Below are 22748 nucleotides of genomic sequence, written 5' to 3' on the forward strand. Positions count from 1 at the left end.
GTGTCTAGTTTGTCCTCTCTTCCACTAGCTTCTGTGAAACTCTCCTGGTAAAATTGCCTTCTCTCTTTTTTCCTCTCTTTCTCTCTCTTTTCTGTGGTGTTCTCTGAAGTAGCCTCTTTTTCCTGTCCTTGTGAGAGTTGGACACATCCTAGCTATCAAATCTTTCTCTGATTCCTTACTTTGCCATTCTATTAAACATCACTTTAGAACGTGAATGCTTCCTTCTACAAACTAACTTTACCTTCGTTGTTTTAGACTAAAGGTGTGTAACTAAGGGTATGTCTGTATTCCAACCAAGGGATTAAAGGTCTGTGCTAAAGGTTGAACCACACCCTAACTAGAAACAGGTTGTTAAAGTAGACAAGACAATCTCAGGGTTCACTGTGTGATCAAGTATGCAGCAGGACACCATACATCAACACTAACCAGATTCAAAGTGTGAACAACCCAATCATAAAAAAATGAAGTTAAAATATTTTCAGTAAATGAATCACCTTAGATTGTATGAAATTAGGAGAGGTCCCAAAATCTTGGGAATAAAAACTCACATTTTGCCTATTATGCATGGAATCTACCCGATAATATATGTACACATATGTAAAAAGTTGTACCTGTGAGTATAGTGTAACATAAAGAAAAGAGAACAAGACAGGCTAAAGGATGCAGGTAATGGCCAAGAGTTGTGAAAGAGGACATAAAACTATTTCTTCAAGATCTAATTCCGTCATGGATTAATTTTGACGGTGGATATCTACATAAGGTATACTCTATACTGAAAGCAAAAACTTAAATATGAAGTTCAACAGCTTCCATTCCAATGGCAGGAAGTTTTAAATGAATGTATCTAGAGAACATAGCCTTGAGAAAAAAATATGTATATCGAGAATCCATTTGTGGGGAATAGTGTTTTGAGACGACTGGTCTATAACAGAATGCTTTTGTATTCGTTAGTTTTATCTCTTTCCAAGCCATACTGTATTGTATTGACACACTGGTGCTTAAGAAACAAACAACAGCAGGACAAACTGTTGGTAGAAGAGTACAATTATCTTGATGATAAAACTGTATGTGTGTAAATACCAGACTCCTTTGGAAATACTGGCATTATTAATTTTTGCCACCAAGAGTAAAACACAATTCTTACTAAAAAGAATTATGAAAGAATACATTTAAATTCAGGTATTTTTCTCTGGGCCATTTCCCTTAACTAAACACAAAGCACACAGTTATTCTCTATCGTTCAAGCATCTCTGGAAGTGTCTAAAGGAGAACCCTACACTGACACTCTTCTGTAATTCTTCTCAAGCTTCTTGGCATGTATGTGTCTACAAGATTCTTTCCTCAAGCCCAAACACTGAACATCGAGTAGAGAGGAAGCATACTCAGACCAAGCTTTTGGCATTGAAATATTAAATGATGATATTTCAGTACTCCAGATGTACACACGGCAGGTCAGCAGCACAGCAAGACTTTGAATCTGACAATGACAACCAGCCATGCTAAGAATGCTTCAGCTCATCCTCTCCTTGGGTCTGAAGAGTGACTTCTACCTCACGGCTAACCCAAACTGTGTTATTTAGTGATTTACAGCTGAAGGTCAGAATCTCGGTGGAATGTAGCATACTATATGCTACTAACTTAGCTCTTTCCTGAAACTCTAGTGGGTACTATCATGCTCTGACGTCAGTAGCTTATGAAGCTACTAGCAAGTACTTGTGAAAACGAAAGGATCCCTGATCAGCTGGGTTCAGATCAGGCCACATGTTCTATTCGTTTCTAAAATAGTCTCAGGGCACATCCACATTAAAGGCTTCAAGAAGTGCTGCATCAAGGATTTGTTAGTCCGTTAACACCAGTCAAACAAATCTGAGCATTTTTTTTTTTTGGCAACTGCTTCATGTAAGTAGCAGTTGAGGGAATGCTTGCATTATTAATTCTCATTTCTGATATGTTACAAATGTGATCATTAACAAGAAAGACAGGGAAGTGATGGATTTTGTTTTTACTGATCTAGGGGTGGTGTCCAGGGTCAAGCTGGAGTGGTTTCACTAAGAGGAGGCATGGTTCCATGTCCTACTCCGTCATTAAAATGTCTGTGATCATGCTTCCAAAATAGCAGCTCAGCTATCTGCATCCTGACTGACATGTGCATACTTGGGTATTAATGTCTTTTGTTTATTCAATACCACACTGACATAACTGTCCTGAGTCTAACATACAAAACATAATAAATAATAGAAAGAAATCTACCAAAATAAAAACAGTTCAAATTATGTCTGTCTAAACAAGTAAGTCACTATACAAAATAACATTTTGTAGAATAACAAGATGGTGAGAGAAGGCAAGATTAATTCTAAAGACATCAGGATGGATAAAATTGTACGATTTGAGGACGTAGTGTGTTTAGTTCAATTTTCTGGTATCTAGAGAACTGTTAATATTTATAATTTTCTTGGACAGAAGGCTTCAACGTATGTTTATTAGGATTTATGTCTCAAGGGGGCTTTGAACAATAGACGCAAATCTAGTTATAATCTATGTAGCCTGGAGATTTTTAAGAAGGATTGAAAAATAAAGGACAATGTAATTGATGACATCCAAGGACTGTATCCCACATCACTCAAATTCAAATCAACATGCAGGGCTGTGTATCGTAGTCTGGTTTCAACACTGATATCATCCACAGCATACATACATATGACCACACACTTGTATTTATTTTCAGTGTTAGAAAGCAAGTATATCTTCAGTATTGGGCAATATAATTTAGCTCAATTTGTGGTATGTTCCAAACCCAGATTACTAAAGGTTCTAGATGAAAACATAGCAATATCAGGTATGATATAAAGGGAGATAGGTGAAGCAATATGCCGAAATAATGATAGCCCATGTTCCTGGAGCTGACATTTTAGGACTTGACTCATCTTGCATGGGATGTCTCCCATGTGTGCCTGTAACTGACCAACACATTTATTACAGGTGTCCTAGCAAAGTGGCACACTTTGAAATCTAGTATTTTCATGAGAATGAAATGTTTAAAGGATAACTGGTAGCACAGATGCTTTAGCTACTAGTACATTTCTCCATAAATGATAGTAAACAAGGCAAAAAGGGGCACAGCAAGATGGTTCAGCGGGTAAAGGCACTTGACATGCAAACTAGAAAACCAGAGTTCAATCCCCAGACCCATAAGAAGGTGGAAGAAGAGGATCCCTCCTCAAATTTGTCCTTTGACCTCCACATGTGCACTGTAGAAATGGCATGCACACATATCTAATGCTCTCTGTCCCTGCCATACACACACACACAGACAGACAGACAGACAGACAAACACATACACATAGATAGATAGATAGATAGATAGATAGATAGATAGATAGATGGATGGATGAGGAGGGAGAAGGAGAGGGAAAGGGAAAAAAGAGGGGGGAGAGAGGGAAAGAGGGAGAGAGGGAAGGAGGGAGAGACAGAGACAGAGAGACAGAGACAGAGAGTAACTACATAATATTGTTATTACAGAAAATTTGTCAAAATTAAAAGGAACTTAATTGAAAAAGCCATAAAATATACTCTGTGGGCACACTGTCTTACCTTATACAGCATAAAGGGAATGTGAAGGGTTTCACACTCGGGGCTGGATCATAAAGGTGTGACAGAACCAGATAACACCTGTCCAAAGTCACATTGGTCATCTCTACCTTGGCTAGGGTTAAAGAACAATGTCTGCAGAATAAATCCAACCTGACACATCCACCTCAGGAACAGAATGAGATTTCACTTTCTTTCTTTTTTTTTTTTTTTTTTTTTGGCTGGGGAGAGATAAGGAAGTTTTTATTTGGCTTACGTTTCCTGGGTCAGAGTCCACAAACAAGTTGGAAACCTAGAGGCAGAAGCTGATGCAGAGGTCCTGGTTTGGGGGGAAGGGACTACACAATGGCTTACTCCTTATGACCTGCTCAGAAATCTGTTTTCCTTTCTTTCTTTTTGTTTTTATTAATCATTTTATTTGCTTAAATTTCAAGTGATATCCCCCTTCCCAGTTTCCCCTCCACAAGCTCCCATCCCATTCTTCCTCCTCTTTGCCTCTGTGAGGGTGCTTCTCAACCCGTACTCACCCCTCTGGCATACCTCTCTGCTGGGGCATCAAAGCCATCCTCTGCTTCATATGTATTTGGTGCCCTGGGTCCTTCCATGTATACACTTTGGTTGATGTTCCACCCAGCAATATTGCTGATGCCAAGAAGTGCTTGCTGAGAGGAGCCTGATATGACTGTCCCCTGAGAGGTTCTGCCAGCACCTGACTAATACAGATGCAGATACTCATAGCCAACAACCATCAGACTGAGCCCGGAGACCTCAATGGGAAGGAATGAAGGAACTAAAGGGGATTGCAACTTCTTAGTAACAACATCAACTAACCGGACCACTCAGATTTTAGTTTCTAAATACCCAGAGCTCAAATGAGACACTGGATTATGGATTTCTCTTAGGCATATGAAGTTTTAAGATGCACCCTCCTTCCACCGTAGGAAAAGCACGTTTTAAGGTGCTAGCCTTAGGAAGAAATGTTAGTTTCAATTCCCCCAGATTTTCTGAGGACACAATCCTTCCAGCCCTATGTGCTTTTGAGTCCCAAGCTCCTAGCCATTTTCAGGTATTGATCTGCCCATAGGCAGCTGCTTAAACTTTACCCCACAAATGCTTAAATCTTGTTTCCTATTTCATGTCTGGAACTTAGGAACTTTTCACCGACACCAACCCAGCACTGCCTCTTTAGACACCATCATTATCTTCCCCTTTTATATTTCTGCAGGGGAATTTGACTGTTTTTGATTTATTAATCTTAGGCATATACATATAAGCTCTAAAGAGCTTCAAATGGTGCCCCAGTTAGCTTTTTTCGCTCTGTTCTATTGGCATCTGTAAACAATATTTCTAAGTTTGAAAGCCATTAAAGGGCTACATTCATTTGTCTTTGCAGGACTACAAGTCAAGTAATGTTATCTGGATCAATGGAACTTTCTTTATTACCATGTTAGCCGGATATTTGGTTCCTTACTATTGTCACAGACAAAAAACTATTTCAAACAACAGGTTGAAAAACCTAAAGATAAGAGTTGAGCAGAATATGACAGATTTCAAATAGCAAGTTTTAAAAAGAACATACAGTGGGCTAAAGAATCAAGACTACTCTCCCCTGCTGCATGGAAGAAATGCTACACAGAAACTTGGGTTTTCACTTATTTGTATACAGTATTTTCCTTGTGTGTGTGTGTGTGTGTGTGTGTGTGTATGTGTGTGTGTGTTGTACACGCGCGCGTGTGCATGCACACGCTACCCTTCTTTATTTGAAGCCCATTGACTTCTTTAAGTATTCAACAAAGTAAATCATAACCAATGATTTCTCAGAATAGAGAATAGGTTGGAGACTGGCTCACAGGGACCCATATCTTTGTGAAGTCACTCCCTAGTTGGTTGAACTGTCTGAGTAGGATTAGGATTTGTGGCCATGGAGGAAGTATGACACTGGGGTGGCTTTTGAAATTTCTAAAGACTTGAGTCATTCCCAGTTTGTGGATCAGGATGTGAGCTTCCAGCCACAGCTCAAGCTCCATGCCTGCCTGCCACCGTTCCCACCATGAAGGCGAGAGACCCTGATCCCTCTGAATAGGTGACCCCAACCAAAGCTTTCCTGTACGTGTCTGTGCTTGTGGCGTTTTATCATAGAAAGGAAAAGTAAGTAATACAAAAATTGACACCACAGACTGGGTATTGGTGTGACAGATCTAACCACATGGGATTTGGTTTTGTACTTGTTTGTTTTCAGATTATTTTTTCTTTGTTTTGGTTTATTTGAATGAATGTGGGAAGACTCTGGGATGTTTGAAGAAAAAAAAAGCAGATTTCTGTAAGCAGAGATTGATGACCACCCTAGAAGAAGCTTGGAAGATCATAGGGCTAAAAGCTATGTGGACTATGGAGACCCAGATTAAGAAGCTTCAGAAGGAAGCAAAGACTAGAACAGCAGGTAGACTGCACATCATTCCTGTTGTATTTTGGCAAAGTCTCTGGACCTAGTCCTTTCTTTAATTCCTTTGCACACTCTGGAAGCTTAGCTGGGTGGAGTCTTGACCTGAGCTCACCATTCCCTTTAATCCATTTAATATCAGGTTTTTCTTCAATCTGGTTTTCTCCTTGAACATTTCCACTTCCTGATGCCCCATCCTCCTCAAACTGTACATTTTGTAGTCTTCCTTGTTCAGCTTGCTGGTTTTTATTATAGATCGGCATAAGAGCGACCACTAATTACCACAGGACACAACTCTTCACATTAGCCTCAGGCTGACTTTTCAGACAAGGGCAAAAAGCAGCCACGTACTTTGCTAAAATATCACAAAATACAGTCTGTAGGTTGCAAATTTAAATTCTTTTCCTCTGGAATCTCTTGAGGAAGGCCTTACCCTCTGCATCATTTGCCTTCCATGCTTCAAATGGTATGAGCCACTAATCCCCACTTAAAGCACTCAAATGCTTTTCTAATCCACAGCCATAAAGACCACATTTCTCCAAACAAAAACATGGTCAGGCCTTCCGCAGCAATATACGAGTCCCTGGTTCCAATTTTTGTCTTAGTTATGGTTTCTATTCCTGTGAAGAGATACCATAACCATGGTAAATCTTACAAAGTAAAAGTCTTATGCTGTCTTATATTTTGAGGGGTTTAGAGTATTATCATCATGGTGAGAAACTTGGCAGCATAGAGGCAGTCATGGTGCTGGAGAAGGAGCTGAGAGCTCTATATTTTTATCAAAAGGCAGAAGAAGATACACTGGCTAGATTTGAGTTTCTGAGCCTCAAAGACCCACCCACAGTGACCCTCTATCTCCAGCAAGGCCACATATACATCAACAAGGCTACATCTTCTACTAGTGCCATTCATTCCCTATGCAACAAGCATTGAAACATCTGAGTCTATGGGGGCCATGCCTATACAAATCACCACAAGCTCTTCCTGCTCTCTGCCCTCATCCTAAGCATTTACCTGATGATGAAGTAAAAAATAGTGGACTACTCTCTTTGCTGGAAGACATTTCAAGATGCTCTAATATTGACTCGGTGGCATGTTCATTAGTAATCACTGGTATGATCTTCAGTGAATAAGAATGAATGGGACACAACCAAACACATGTTGTACAGTTTGAAGAGAAAAGGGGTACCAAGAAATGTAATGTGATGATATAAGAAGATTAAAAGGAAGCCAGCTCCACACTGGAATAAAAAGAAGGGCAATCGAAGAGAAAGATACCTTCCAGCTTATCTTCCAACTAGTGAAAGTAAAAAAGGCTAAGAAAAGTTTCTATGCATAAAGCAAAAAAAAAATTAATGAAAATGTTTTCTGCAAATGTAATCAAGGGGCAAGCCTCCATCCCAAGCAGGTAGCCCAAATTAACAACGTTGCCCATGCAGTTCTGACTCTAGAGTCATGAAAGATACAAGAAAATAAATAGGAGAGCCACTGAGGCCAGGCAACGTGGAGCAGGGCCATCCTTGCATGAAATCTCTGAGAGGTAAGAGACCCTAAGTGTACATTGCTTGAAGCTGTCAAAGAGAAGTTGCAATTATGCTGGAGATCCCAAGACGATAGAGGGCTGGAACCCATGACGGCTGAACAAAGGCATGGCATCAGAATCAACTGAAAGCTTATATGTTAAAGATACCAGAGCCTTAAGATACCTACCAAGTAGCACAGGATGGCCTTTTCAGGCATCAGTGGGAGGAGAGGCCCTTGGTCCTGTGAAGGCTCGATGTCCCAGTGTAAGGGAATGCCAGTGCAAGAAGGAGGGAGTTGGTGGGTGGATGAGCACCGTCATAAAAGCAGGCGGATGGGATAGGGTGTTTCCAGAGGGAAAACATGGAACGAGGATAACATTTGAAATATAAATAAATAAAATATCCAATAAAAAAGAAAAATAATACTCTTTTCTCTTTTAACTTGCTTTTGTTCAAGTATTTTATTATAGAAATAGAAAAAGTAAGACAATGCCAAATAAATTGTGCTAAGGACAATTTTTACTCTAGTTTATGTTATGTCTAAATGATCCTTTATTAAAAAAAAAATCCCTACTGTTTTATTTATTCTTCCTTCACTTCCCTTAGTTACCTTTTACATTTTTTCTTATTAAAAATAGTGAGACGTTCAAAATAAAAATCACATATGTAATTATTCTCTATGCAAAAAAATATTTATTTTTAAAAAGTTACTCAAAAGAGAACAAGAAAGATGGACGTCAAGTTAGAATCCGGATAAAATTCAAGAGCAAGAGTGACCCACCCACAGGGAGACTGGTATAAGTAGCCTCACCCTGGGCAATGAGAAGCAATTTCTGACCCAGGTTCCTCCACTCAACAGAGCTGGAAGAAGCCCTGGTTCATCTCCCAGGACTGTGCTTGCATCTTTTCTTTATTGAATATTTTATTTACATTTCAGATGTGATCCCTTTTCCCCCTTATGCAGGAACTCTCTATACCATCCCCCCTCCTCCAGCTTCTATGGGGATGTGTAAACACCCAACCACCCACTCCCACCTCCCCACCCTGGAATTCAACCACATTGGGGCATCCAGCCTTCACAGGACCAAGGACCTCCTCTCCCACCTATGTCCTACAAGGACCTCTTCCCTACACATACACCTGGAGCCATGGGTACATCACTATATGCTCCCAGGCTGGTGGTTTAGAATCTGGGAGCTCTGGTTGGCTGGTATTGTGGCTCTCCCCATGGGGACACAAACCTCTTCAGCTCCTTCAGTCTTCTCTCTCACTCCTCCATTGGGAAACACATGATCAGTTCAATTGTTAGCTGTGAACATCTGCCTCTATATATGTCAGGCTCTGTCAGACCTCTAAGGAGACAGCTATATCAGGCTGTGTCGGCATGCATTTCCTAGCATCCACATCAGCATCTACTTTTTGTGATTGCACATGGGATGGATACTCAGGTGAAACAGTCTTCAGACAAGCCCTCCTTCAGTTTCTGTCCCATTCTTTGTCTACATAGTTGCTCCGATGAGTATTTTGTTACTCCTTCTAAGAAGGACCGAAGCACCCACACTTTGGTCTTCCATCTTCATGAGCTTCATGTGGTCTGTGAGTTGTAAATTCTTGGGTATTGGGAGCTTTTGTGCTAATATCCAATTATCAGTGAGTGCATACCATGTGTGTTCTTTTGTGATTGGGTTACCTCACTCAGGATGATATTTTCTAGTTCTATCCATTTGCCTAAGAATTTCTAGAATTCATTGTTTTTAATAGCTGAGTAATACTCCATTTTGTAAATTTGCCACCTTTTCTGTATCCATTCCTCTGTTGAAGGACATCTGGGTTCTTTCCAGCTTCTGGCTACTATAAATAAGGCTGCTATGAACATAGTGGAACAGACAGGTAGGAAGATCAATGGAATAGAATTAAAGACTCAGAAATGAACCCACACACCTATGGTTATTTGATCTTTGACAAAGGTTCTAAAACCATCCAGTGGAAAAAGGACAGCATTTTCAACAAATGGTGCTGGTTCAACTGGATGTCAGCATGTAGAAGAATGCAAATCGACCCATTCTTATCTCCTTGTACAAAGCTCAAGTCCAAGTGGATAAAGGACCTCCACATAAAACCAGATATACAGAAACTAATAGAAGAGAAGGTGGGGAATACCTGGCCACATGGGATAAGTTCCTGAACAGAACACCAATTGCTTATGCTCTAAGATCAAGAATTGACAACTGGGACCTCAGAAAATTGCAAAGCTTTTGTAAGGCAAAGGATACTGTCAATGGGACAAAATGGCAACCATTTTGGGAAAAGATCTTTACCAATCCTACATCCAATAGAGGGCTAATATTCAATATATACAAAGAACTCAAGAAATTAGACTCCAGACAATCAAATAACCCTATTAAAAATGGGGTACAGAGATAAACAAAGAATTCTCAACTGAAAAAACTCGAATGACCAAGAAGCACCTAAAGAAATGTTAAACATCCTTAGACATCAGGGAAATGCAAATCAAAACAACCCTGAGATTCCACCTCACACCAGTAAGAATGACAAAGATCAAAAACTCAGGTGATGGCAGATGCTAGTGAGGACATAGAGAAAGAGGAACACTCCTCCATTGTTGGTAGGATTGCAAGATGGTGCAACCACTCTGGAAATCAGTCTGGCCATTCCTCAGAATGGACATAGCATTACCTGAGGACCCAGCTATACCACTCCTGGGCATATACCCAGAAGATGCTCCACCATATAACAAGGACACATGCTGCGTTTGCATCTTTGTGATGTAGTACAGGAAATAGCGGAAGAGTCAAAGCCCAAGCTATGTGCCCCAAGACACCATTACTTAAGAGATGTTAATTAATTAATGAGATTTTACTAGTCCTACCCTTTCACCAGAAGAATCAATACAGGACATAGTCTACCAAGAGGAAAAATAAAGCTGGAAAAAGAGAGGGGTAAGCAGTCATGATAACTGGACTGTAAATAGCATATTGAATAAGGTGACACAGGGTCAGAAAGAAATTCTGTATATTCTCTCCACGTGTAGACCTTAGCTTCAGATTTCCATATATGAATATTTAGGAAGTCGAAGTACAAGAAGAGGTCAGGGAATGAGAAAGTAGTCCTTGAGAGAGAAAAATGAGCCTTAAAGGAAATTCTAAACATCAAGTTTACTCAAATTTAAGCAATTCCTATCATAATTTCAACTCTCCATTTTGTGAACAATAGAGTATTGCATGTTTAACTTAATGGAGGATTTCCGAAAGGTCCTTAGCCTTCAACATAATTCATAATTTCTCAAATGACCAATTCTCTGAAGTCCCTAAATCTAATGTTTTTTTCTTATTCTTTAGAGCTACTATACAGATTTCCTTTCCAGCTTCCTGTCTTTCTTGCTGTTCAGCTACCACTCAATTCACACTAAGTGGTGTGCTGTATTCTTATTTTTGATGTTATTTACTGAGGCTACTCTACATCCTTCTTAATTCTAAGAGCAATTCTATCCTATAATGCTTGCTACAGACTTACCTATGGATAGTTAACTTTTTGTATTCCATTAAAATATTCACTACTGAAAGGATGTAAAAATTCATAGAGAAGTTTGGGAGCCCCCCATCTGAATTAAGGTCAGCAAGTTCACATGCTCACAGGTTTCAGGAACTAGCTGGCCACAAGCCAGCAGGCAGGTCAGCTAGGTTGTTCTGGGAACTGGCTCACCACAAAGGATAGCAGATCTAAAGATACTGGTTGGCTGAGTTACTCCAGGAAATGGCTGCTTACAATGGTCAGGTTAAGGTCACATTCCTGAATAAAATGTGTACATGATGTTTCCCACTCCCCACCCTGTTCTGTGACTAGCTGAAAAATAGGTTGAAACTTTCTGTATACAGGATGTTACTCACTCCCCACCCTGGTTTGTGACTAGCTGAATAATAGGTTGAAACTTTCCAACTATTTTTCTGATATGGGCTGTGATTTCCTACTGTTCCCATTTTTTGGCTTCTCCTTTCACCCCCATGGTTTGCGGTTTTCTCCTTTAAATACCACTTGCTCCTGAGCCTGGGGGTCGACACCCCTCTTGGGAGTCTCGGCCTCAGTCGGCTGATATCCGGAAATCTGGAAATAAAGGCTTTTGCAATTTGCAGCAAGTTTGGTCTCTCACGTGATTCTGGGTAGTCTGTAATCTCCTGTGGCTTGAGTGAGGGTCTCCCCAATCCGGGGGCCTTACACTACATAAATATTTAATGACAGAATATCACACTTCCTACTTTATACTTCAAAAAACAAATGAAAGCCCAAGCTATAAAATAAACACATTTCTGAAATGACAATAGGCCTCCCATGTGTTTGGCAAATGATTTACCACTGGGTAACACCCCTAAATTTAATTTGCAGTCATTCATCCTACTAGTAATTGTTGACTGCAGTTCCTTTTCCAAATGAATTAAGTCAATAAACTGGAGGGGTATACCAATAATTAAAAGATAGGAAAGTTATTGCTTCCTCTCTCAGTTATCCATATTAAAGTATATATTTTTTCTCTTCATTCAAGTATAAACTCCTACATGTTAAAATGGATTCATCAATGAAAATGGTATTTCTATGTAAGCAAATTTAAACTGTCATGTGGAAAGCTGAACATGAGTGTACCTCCACCTAAGCTTATGATCTCCTGCCCTCTGGAAATACAAACATCTACAAAAATGAGAACAGCATTACAAACAAAACTAAACACTTCAACACAGCAGTAGAATTTCAAGAGGAGGAAGTGAAATTTAAGTCCTACCATTGGAGGGCATTTTAAGGGGCAGAATCTTGTCAAGAAATCGAGACAGAGAAGGCGGTGATAAATGTGGAAGTCAGAGAACTACTAATCAGTCAGCAGGAGCAGAGTGCCAGAGAAGGTAGAGCTGAGACAGGCAGGTTTGAACTGCAGATGGAAGATAAAGGGCTGACAGTTCAGATTTCATTCTGTAAGAGTTTTGCCTCCAAACTGCCAGGAATGTTTAAGCTGTGACAACCACCACCACAACTGCATCAAACGATTCTCTAGATTCCCAATTATTACACCAAGGTAGATCACTTTAAATTTTTCTTTTCCAAATTTTTATCAAAAAATTAAAAATGTGTGTATGTGCATATGTGTGTGCATGTGTCTGTGTGTGCATGTCTCTGTGTGTACGCATGTCTGCGTGTGTTCTAGAGATGTATATGCATGTGGTAGTCCCATGAAGGCCTGAAGAAGGCTTCTATGAGCCACTCAATGCGTGTGCTGGAAACTGAACTTGGTCATCTGCAAAAGCAGCATACACTGCCAACTACTGCGCCATCTTTCCAACCTGTTTCAAGCATTTTCAAGGCCACTGATCTGTTCCTTATCCCTGTTGTGAACTCTCAAGCAATACAGGGACATTATAAGGCAGAACTCACTTCTGATAGTCTGTTAGAAAATTATTTCCAGGTGTTGGGTTGGAGCTCTAAAGAACAGCTGGATTTAAAAAAAAAAAAAGAACAGCTGAATATGTACACTTTATTCTATTCCCCAAACATAATTTGAGTTATTTCTTATCCTCTTCCCAGGTACATATATTTCTAAATAAACATGAGACTTATTTATGAAACAAACTTACCATGATATTTTGATACTTGTCCTTGACTTTGAACTTGTTTGAACTGGCATATACCTAGTTTAGTGAATTACACTATTTGATTTGATGTGAATACAGACAGAAAAATAGGAAAACCTATCAGATATCTCCTTTGATCAATTGATTGATTGATTCCTCCCTCCATATCTTCCTTCCGTGAGTGTTTTTTCTCCTTCTACCATGTATGTCTACCTCCTCGATGTCTAGAGGAATAGATTATGCCAACCATAACCCAAAACCTCTAAACTGTGAGCCACAGTAAAGAATTCTATCTTAACTTTATATCTACTATTTGTTTATATAGTGAAGAAGCCTGTACTACTAGTTTCTTTTATATCCCTTTGATAAAATACCTGAAGGAAGTAACGTAAAGAAAGAAAGATCTGTTTTGTTCCATTCAGTCAGTCAGACACACAACTGTGGTCTCAGGTCAGTCGGTGGCAAGAGGATCTTACAGCAGTAGCCCCTTATATGGTATAAGTAAGTGTGTGTGTGTGTGTGTGTGTGTGTGTGTGTGTGTGAGAGAGAGAGAGAGAGAGAGAGAGAGAGAGACAGAGAGAGACAGAGAGAGACAGAGAGAGACAGAGACAGAGACAGAGACAGAGACAGAGAGACAGAGAGTGTTCAAGGTAGAACCAGAGCAACTATAGTCTTCAAGGCCGCCCACTTTCGGTGATTGACTACTTCTACCAAATCCACAGTCCCAAAGGTTCAATAACCTCATGAAAGAGCTTTATTGGCTGGGGCCAAGTGTGAAATTGTATGAGCCCACGGGGAAACATTTCACAGCCAAACTATAACAATGAATCAAACAGAAAATTATTCCTCCATTTTTTAATGGAAATACACACTCCATGCCACTGTACACTGCGAGAATGTAACTTGTCTTAGGTTTTAGAGAACCTGGCAAGCATTTGCCTTTAGGCTCAGAGAAGACCTTGAATTTCATCTTTTGAGCAATGCAGGAACTGTTAAGAATACGAGGAATTTGAGGCTAGTGAGATGGATCGCTCAGTAAAGACACTTACCATGTAAGCTTCTCATCTGAGTTCAATACTTGGAACCCACGCAAATGAAGGCGATAACAGATTTCACAAAGTTGTGCCAGGACTTCTACTTCCATGCCATGGCAGATACAAACACATATTACATCATCATCCTCACTACCACCACCACTACCATCACCATCCTCCTCCTCCTCCTCTTTGTCATCAGTATATAAATGAAAAGAATATGGGAACTCTTGGAGATAATATGAATTAATCCTGCTATTATGACATCAACATGGATCAATGTGGGGGAGGCAAGTTACGATTTAAGTAAAAAGTTTGAGTATCAGACAAACATGCAGACCTCTTGGTTGTCAACTGATTGGGACACATCTCTAAGATGAGTGCTCATACAACTAGGTGTGTCTTTGAAGGTCGATGCAGAGGATTAACTAAGGGAGAACACCTGTCTTGAACCTGGGTGATGCTACATCACATACTAAGATGGAAGAAGCGGCTGCAGGAAGAAACTTTATCATAGGAATAGTCATTCATTCTATATTCATTATTCTCCATCTCTTTCTTTCTCCACCCCTTTTCTGGTTGCCAGGAATTGAGCAACCACTTCTCCATATCCCTGATATATCCATATCTCCTTCATCTTGAACCCAGAATCAATGGAACTGAGGGCTATAGATTGAACTGAATCACTGATGCCTTGAGGGAAAATAGCTCCTCACTTTAACCTGCTTTTCTTAAGTGATTTTTTTTTTCTACCACAGAATTCTGTCACACCTCACAGGGACTTACTGAAACTCTAAATGCCACTAGCTTACAGGATCTTTGAGGAGGAGAGGAAATAAACTGAGGACATTGTGGAGGGGTGGTATCACATGAGACTAGTATCTTTAGAAAAAAAAAATGGAAATGCAGAAACAGATACACACTGAGGAAAGATAAGGTCAGGAAGAACAGGTCAAACATAGGCCAGAAAGGTCCTACTCTTATGCCTCACTGAAGAAACAAGCCTTACCTATGTCTGGGACTTGTAGCCTACAAAGTTGTAAGAAAATACATTTCTGTTATTTATAGAACCCTATCTGATACACTTCTGTGTAGTCTTAAGTAACTAATACAATCATTATTTCATCTTGTGGACAACAGCCTTAGTTTTCTGAAAATAAATTTCGATATGCCAGTTGGAATGATAGAATTGTTCTTTAAGTAATTAATTAGTTAATTAATTAAATAAAATCGGTAGGAAGAGGCTAAAATATGATATGCAAAGAAGATGGTCATAGGCAAGAAACATTAGATTCAGAATGGCAGGAAATAAAAGTTGGCATGTGACACACAGAGAACAATATAGAAGTTACAATTGAATTTCTAATATGGTAATTCTCATCACTGGCTGACATCAGTAGCTAGAGATGGAGCCTCTCAACCATGTGCATGGACTACAGATTGCAAATAAGACTTCAGTTAGAGGGCCCTGAATAAAACCAGTCTCAATCCCACCATTCTAGGGACATGACTAATTACCAGAACAAGGTTCAGTTCCCAGATCTAGTGTCAGAAATCCACTAGAATGAAGACATGTTCCATGTTCGAAGAGCTAGGACAAGTAAGAGGCCTCAAGGACAGGGACCTGGGAAGCTCTGAACACCCACAGTCCCTTCTCCCTCCAGGACGGTGCAAAAGGAGAGTTACCCTGTGCTTCTGAGATCTCGTGATTCTGCTGAACTGAACACCAGTAAGGACAACCTTTTCATTCACCGGGGAAAATGGGTCAGAACACTGCAGTATGATTCTGCATTTTACAAGGGACCTGACTGAGATCCTCAACAGCAGACCGTTTTCTGAATGGGCTCTGAAGCACAAGCATTTCCCCTTCAGATGACCAGCAGTTACTTATTTTTAATATATTCTATATCAATACAGTTATCACAGATCACATGCAAATATGATGTGATTATTTTTAAGGACGTAGTGCAGATGTTAATTTAGTTTTCCTGAGTCAAGAACAGAAACTTATATCAGATGCTGCTAAATGACTAATATTCCTAGCTGTAGCCTAATTTGGAAAGGACATATTATGGGATATAGCTATGTTAGATGTAAAGATATAAATGGTTTCCTTTTTATAGAGTTTCTTTTCTTTTTATAGAATTTCTTTATATTCACAACCCCTATTTTAGAATAAAGAAGATATTTTTTGGGGGGGTCATTTTTATATAGGGCAGAATCTGAAACTAAAAGTCTAGCCTTCTTTATGATTTACCTATTTTTAATATATTATTAGAAATTGGGAATCAGGTTACATGAGGGAGAATGACAAGATCGAGACAGACAGACAGACAGACAGACAGACAGACAGACAGCAAAAAAGTTGGGGGCGGGGGTTATGGTCTTTCCACCTCTTCCAAAGATTTAAATTTCATATATGTCTAAACAGCTGAGGTCTGTTACGTATCTCTCATGTAGATTCTCCATCTCTTGTCTCTTCTGCTTTCTCTCATTTCTCTCTCTAGTCTCTCTCCCTCCTCTAACCAAAGCAAGCAGTGCCTGAGATCATCAACTGGTACAGGTTAAGAGGAAAAATCATATTTATCTTTCATTCATCAAAGCAAGACACTGGTCTCTCTTCCCTTTTCTGTATGGTTTGTAATACCTAAAGGAAGAGAAATCAGACGAGTCAAATTCTTGGGTGTTTATGCTCATGTTAGTTTTCCCTGCTATCCAAATACCATCCTATGGCCACCGTATCCATGTTTAAGTTAATAAGACAAATTAAAGAATAAACTAGAAAAAAACACTTGGTTGGACACTAAGCAAGCAAACAAATATATAAAATGGAAAAGTATATGCACACATACACACACCACACACTCATACACATATATACATACATACACACACATACATGAAACACACACACACATGTACATTTCAGAGAAATAGATAATTTACATTGTATTGTTCACCCAAAGTGAAGTAATCAAGACACTTCTTCCAACTCCTTCTGACTTAGGACTTTGATATTAAGCTCCTTGCTAGCATAAGTGAGCCAACACCTTGGAACAAAGTAGTTGTTTTTCTTTATCCCTGAGCTGTCTCCATTTCTTTCTTTTCATGGCACCATCTTGGCCTCTCTTTACTCACAGACCTCTTCATAAATGTTCACTTAAGCTCCTCATGTAAATTTAGGAGCCTTCTAATAATCAAGATTAGTAATCAAGATTAAGTTAATTGTTCACCCTTTCTCTTCTGTGTAGAAATAGTTACATTGGTTAATATCCATAAGATATAGGAGAAAAGAGATATGAGAAAAGAGATATATAACTGTCCTATTTGGAAACACATGGACACTTAGGAGCACTCGGACCAAAATGGAGTATCTTCATTAAAGTCCTCCAGTCAAGGTTCAGGGATCTATGCTGAAGAAAAGGCACCTCTCAGAACCAGAGGTGGATCTTCCAGACACAATAGGGCTGGTGCATGTATGAACTCTCAGACACAGTGTCATCATGGACAGTCAGACAAAATTCTAGCACTGTAAAGAGGAGTAGATACAAACTCCCACATCTACAGAGAAGCTATTTGCAATTGATAACTTTGGGAAAGGGAAATTTAGTTTTTTTTCGTTTGAGTATCACTGGATGGATCAACCATACTTCAGGACAGGCTCCATGCCCTGGAGTAGTTGGCCAGCAGAAAGCAGACTGTGTTTTGTTTGTGAGCTTCTTGTTTTGTTTTGATTTATTTTGTTTTATTGATTTTGTTTGCTTTGTTTTTATTTTTTGAGAGATGGAGAAAAAAGTGAGAGGAAGAGATAGAGAAATAGCATGAATCTGGGTGAACAGATATGCCATAAATAACAGTATGATCTGGCTGGAATATAGACACTCTTTTAATCCCTGAGAATGAAGGTAAGGTTAGTTTGTAGAAGGAATCAGCCATGTTTGAACATGACATCGAATTGAGGGGAAGACAAAGTGATGAATCAGGGGAAGATTTGACAGAATGAGTCAGAGATAGGATACGTGAAACTCATGAGAACAGCACAGGAAAGAGTGGCTACGGAAAGGCAGCAAGAGAAAAAGTGAAGTGTTCTGGTGTGTGGTGTGTGCATATGGTAGTTATACTGGAATAGGTTGCATAGAGAACAAGCTAGACACAAGTGAAGACAGAAGGAGCCAGAAGAGTATCAGGCCAGGCAGAACAATTCAGTCAGAAGCCAGGAGAAGCTGGATTGAATCAGTCAGCTTGGAAGATTATATTGTACAGAGGCTAGAAGCTTCCAAGGTAGACCTAGGGATAGTTAGAACAGAGAAGGAAGCCCAAGCCATATAGTTGCACAGCTTGAGTACAGCTCTCATCTTTTCCCTTCCTCTGAGACGATAAAAACGATATTTACAGAGCCCTTTGGATCATATACTATGTCGGTCTGAAATGTGTACCACGGCATTTATTGCTCCTCAAGAAACCTTTTTAGAGACTACCATTCTCCTGCCCATCCCACTGGGTGTCCTGACATATAGAGCATCAAGTTTTTCTTTCGTTGTACATGTCAGACACAGGTAACTACCTCACAATGACTACTACTTTAGAAACTGTTACGTTTTCGCTCATGCCTTTGGGGGTCATTTCACTACACAGCCCGGGCTGGCATCATATCCATGGCAATTCTCCTGCCTCAGCTTCTTGAACAGTTTTAGATTACAGACATGAACCCTTATGTTCTTCTGAGACTCACCTATTGAAAGTCTGGTTTTAAATGGGACAGTGCTCAGAATGAGCTTTGGGAGCAGTACTGGATCATGAGGAATCACCCATTACCAACTAATCTTCCGATTGATTTGTGATTCAACATTATTATTGATATATGATAGAAATGATTACAGGAGGTAGGTTATAGTTGAAGGAAATAGGTCACCACAGACAAACCCTGGAAAGCTGTCCCTTGGTCCTTGTCCCTTCCTGTTATTCCCTGTTTCCTGCCACCATGAGCTGGGCAGTCTCTGCAGCATGTTCCTTCAGCTATAATGCCCGGCCCATCGCAGACTCAAATAATTGAACCAGCCAACCATACAAGGCATCTATGAAACTGAGAACCAAAGTTATTTTTTTCCTCCTTTCAAGTTGCTTCTCTCAGGTATTTGTCACTGTGACAAGAAAAACTGACACAGATGTCTGTAGGGCTGACATCACAAGCAAAATCAAGACAGGAAGAATGCTAATTTAACATCTGGTTTTGATACATATGCATGATCTTTCATTCAACAACTTCACAAGTTAGATACTTATGCCACTAAGAAAATGAAGACACATGAAGGTTAAGTAATTTGTGCAATCACTGTGGACTGTCATGGATGACAAAACAGCCCTTAGAGAACTGTGGGGTGTGGTAGCATTTATTAATAAATTTTGAGTAGGAACATATCTACACTACACTATTACAAGGTTATTTATATTACAAGTAATACTTCATTTTGTAGAGATTAATTTAAGATTGAAATATTAGAGTAGAACTTTTTGATGCTGGGAAAATTCAAATTTTTTCACTTGAAAATGAGATTAAGCCAGGCAGTGGTGGCACACGCCTTTAATCCCAGCGCTTGGGAGGCAGAGACAGGCAGATTTCTGAGTTCAAGGCCAGCCTGGTCTACAGAGTGAGTTCCAGGACAGCCAGGGCTACACAGAGAAACTCTGTCTCAAAAAAACAAAAAGAAAAAGAAAATGAAATTAAGTGCAAATGAAGACATATGGATTTATGGTGCTCCTATATCCCCAGAATAAGAGCTTACACTGGAGCTTGTGAAGGTATGCTAAAGTATCAGTGAAAGCTGCCAGTAGAGGTAAGGAACTATACATGTCACACCAGGTCCTGCATCCAACTGTCTATTTTTTTTTTAAAAAAATCATATACTGTTCCTGTAAGTACTGTGGACCAGCGTCCACATGCATCCGGATATGGAGCATAAACTAATGAATATTTGGTGTGACTCTTTTCCTTAAGGCATGTCTAATGCCCCAATCAATAATCATCCGCACAACAGTCAAATGGATGCATTTATGTAATTAACAGTGACTCCACTCCTCCAGGGGAAAAAATCAAACGCAGTTACTTCAGCCTATTTATCAATTAACTGTAAAAGCCTGTAGCAGGCGTGCCGCTTACAAAGAGATGCATGCCATCTGACTGGAAGCTAAAGGAGCCAGATCCACTTTAAATACACACGAACTCTGTAGACAACTATCTCAAGTTAGTTTTGCATGAACACTAATGATAGAATGAGATTTATTAACCGTTCCTGTATAGAACTCCACACTGTCTGAAGGTGCCAGGAAGGTAGAGGACCCAGGTACAAGCAGTTTGTAGCTAGATGGTAAGAAAATAAGATTATTTTAAAAATAAAATCTATTATATTTATTACATAATATAGTATTACCTTGAAGTTATAAATTATGGGAGGGTGAAACCCAAAAGACTAGCCCTACCCAAATACAAATACACTGATAAATACACAGGAAACCCAACACTATCAGAAGGAAGTTAGTCATCACCAAAGTTAGGACTGTAGTCAGCTTTATCTGGGTGAACAGCATCAAAATGTGAATACCCACCGCCAAGAAACTTGTGCAATTATAATTTAAATGGAAGCCTTTCCTAGACCCGCACTTTTTAATATTTTTTGAACACTTGAAATACAGCTGGTGAGACTAAGGAAGTGAATGGTTACATTTATTTAATTTGAGTTATTTTAAGCCTAAATAGTTAGTTATACATGACTATACGACTGTAAAATACTGATTTAGAGGGAAACGTCTATCATACTGTCTCAGTTACTCTGAAATGTGAATTTCATACCTCAAAATTACTACGCAAAACATAATATGTAATACCTCAAGTAATGTCATTTAGAATCTATTCACAAATTTAGAGAAGGATCAATTTGAAAATAAAAAAAAATGTGCCTTTAGAAATTGAATATGTACAAAGAAGTTCTTTATATATAGTAGTTTATGGTGTATTTCCACGCATAGTTGAGTTTTCTAGAAAAGATGTTATTCCCCTACAAGTGCACCCCAAAATAGTAACTTCAAAACATTAAGATGGCACCTCTTAGTTCCCTGAATGACAGGAAGCAAAATCAGTAAGAAACTCTTCTCACTCAAAACTGGAGCTGGCAGTGGAGGTTTGTTAAATACATTTTAAGGAAAAAAAAAAGTACAACCTTCCACAGCCTGCATTTCTACCCGAGAGTGCTCTGGGTGTCCAACCTCTAATCTTGGAACACAAACCTCTTCACCTGCGTCTCTGACCTCAGCACGCTCAGCACGTGGACCTTAAAAGGCAGCAGGCATGTGTCCACCGGGGACCACGCGCCTCTTAAGTGCCGCTCACAGGCTTGCCTGAAGGGGCATGGAGGCGCCTGTGCGTCTGGTACGCAGGGACCTGGGAGCGCAGCATCTCCGCGGCAGGCGTCCCGGCGCATCTCTCCAGCGCAGGTGCGCCTGGGACAGCGGTCCCCCAGCCCAGCATCTCCGGGCAGGCAAGCACCGGGCGCGCATCTCAACCTCCGAGCCGCGCTCACCTTTCTCGCTCACGCTCTCGCTCTCCAGCTCCACGTCCTCGCAGCTCGTGTACTCCGGCGTGGACACGCCCTCCTCCTCGGAGCTGCTCACCGACATCTGTCGCCTCTTGCCTCCCCGCTTGGGCCGGTGCGGCTTGGGCGGGGATGGCCGCACGGACTCGGACTGATCGGAGCTCAGCGAGTCGTTCCGCAGCATGCTCTCTGCCTTCTCTCTCTTGGCCTTGCGCAGGAGTACGGCCGAGCCCGGGTCCAGGCGGCCCTGCTTACGGAGCGGCTCGGGAACGCGCGGCTCGGGCGGCTCTGCGGGACCCGGGGTTGGCCGCGGCGGCGGCGGCCCGTGCTCGGCCGGAGGCTGGGCGGCGGGTGCGCGTGCGCGCGGGGACTCCGGGGGAGAGACCCTTGCGGTGGCCGGCGCGCGCTTGCCCACCGTGGCCTCGGCCGGCGCGGCGGCGGCAGCCTCAGTGTGCGGGAGCGCCACGTCGCTGTGGCGCCGCTCGTGCCTTGCTCGGGACACCCGGGCGTGCATGCGCATCTGCTGTTCCTCCGGCGGCGCCTTCACCGGGTAGCGAGCCAGGTTCGGGTCGCTGCGGTACCTAGTCTGGTACTCCTCCTCCTTCCTCTGCTTCTCGTCTTCCGCCACCCTGCCATCTTCGCGTTTCTCGGGCCGGTCCGGGTAGTCCTGAGAGCGCCCTTTCTCCAGTCTGCGGGTTTCCCGCCTCTCCTTCCTTTCCCGCTCATCCGCGGTCCCTTCCCCGGGTTGCACCACAGACTTGGGGACACGTTTGCGCTCGATCTTCGGGCCTCCCTTGCCATTCTGCTCCGAAAGCCCTGGAGCCTTCTTCCTGTGATGCGCAGAGAACAGTTGAAAACATTTAAGCAGCACACCAAGAAACATTCTTGTCCCAGCATTCAAACCCTAAATTAATTATTTCATATAATTAGTTCGAATCCCGTGT

The 22748-nt window shown here is 40.9% G+C and overlaps 1 protein-coding gene across 7 annotated transcripts in view; it reads right to left on the reverse strand.

Annotated features, from left to right (window-relative positions):
* The window catches only part of Rims1 (regulating synaptic membrane exocytosis 1), a 481904-nt gene that overhangs the window by 187504 nt on the left and 271652 nt on the right, over positions 1-22748 (reverse strand). For 5 of the 7 annotated variants that reach the window (XM_028767198.1, XM_028767197.1, XM_028767196.1 and 2 more), the window contains exons 7-8: positions 22398-22634; positions 21793-21875 (exon numbers count right to left, since the gene is read on the reverse strand). In XM_028767198.1, coding sequence (XP_028623031.1) covers positions 21793-21875; positions 22398-22634 — 320 coding nt within the window. Of the gene's footprint in view, positions 1-21792; positions 22635-22748 lie in introns of all 7 variants that reach the window. The other 2 variants (XM_028767193.1, XM_028767192.1) reach the window with 1 other exon arrangement.

Source organism: Grammomys surdaster, unplaced genomic scaffold, assembly GCF_004785775.1.
Source record: "Grammomys surdaster isolate TR1022 unplaced genomic scaffold, NIH_TR_1.0 171, whole genome shotgun sequence".
Taxonomy (NCBI): Eukaryota; Metazoa; Chordata; class Mammalia; order Rodentia; family Muridae; genus Grammomys; species Grammomys surdaster.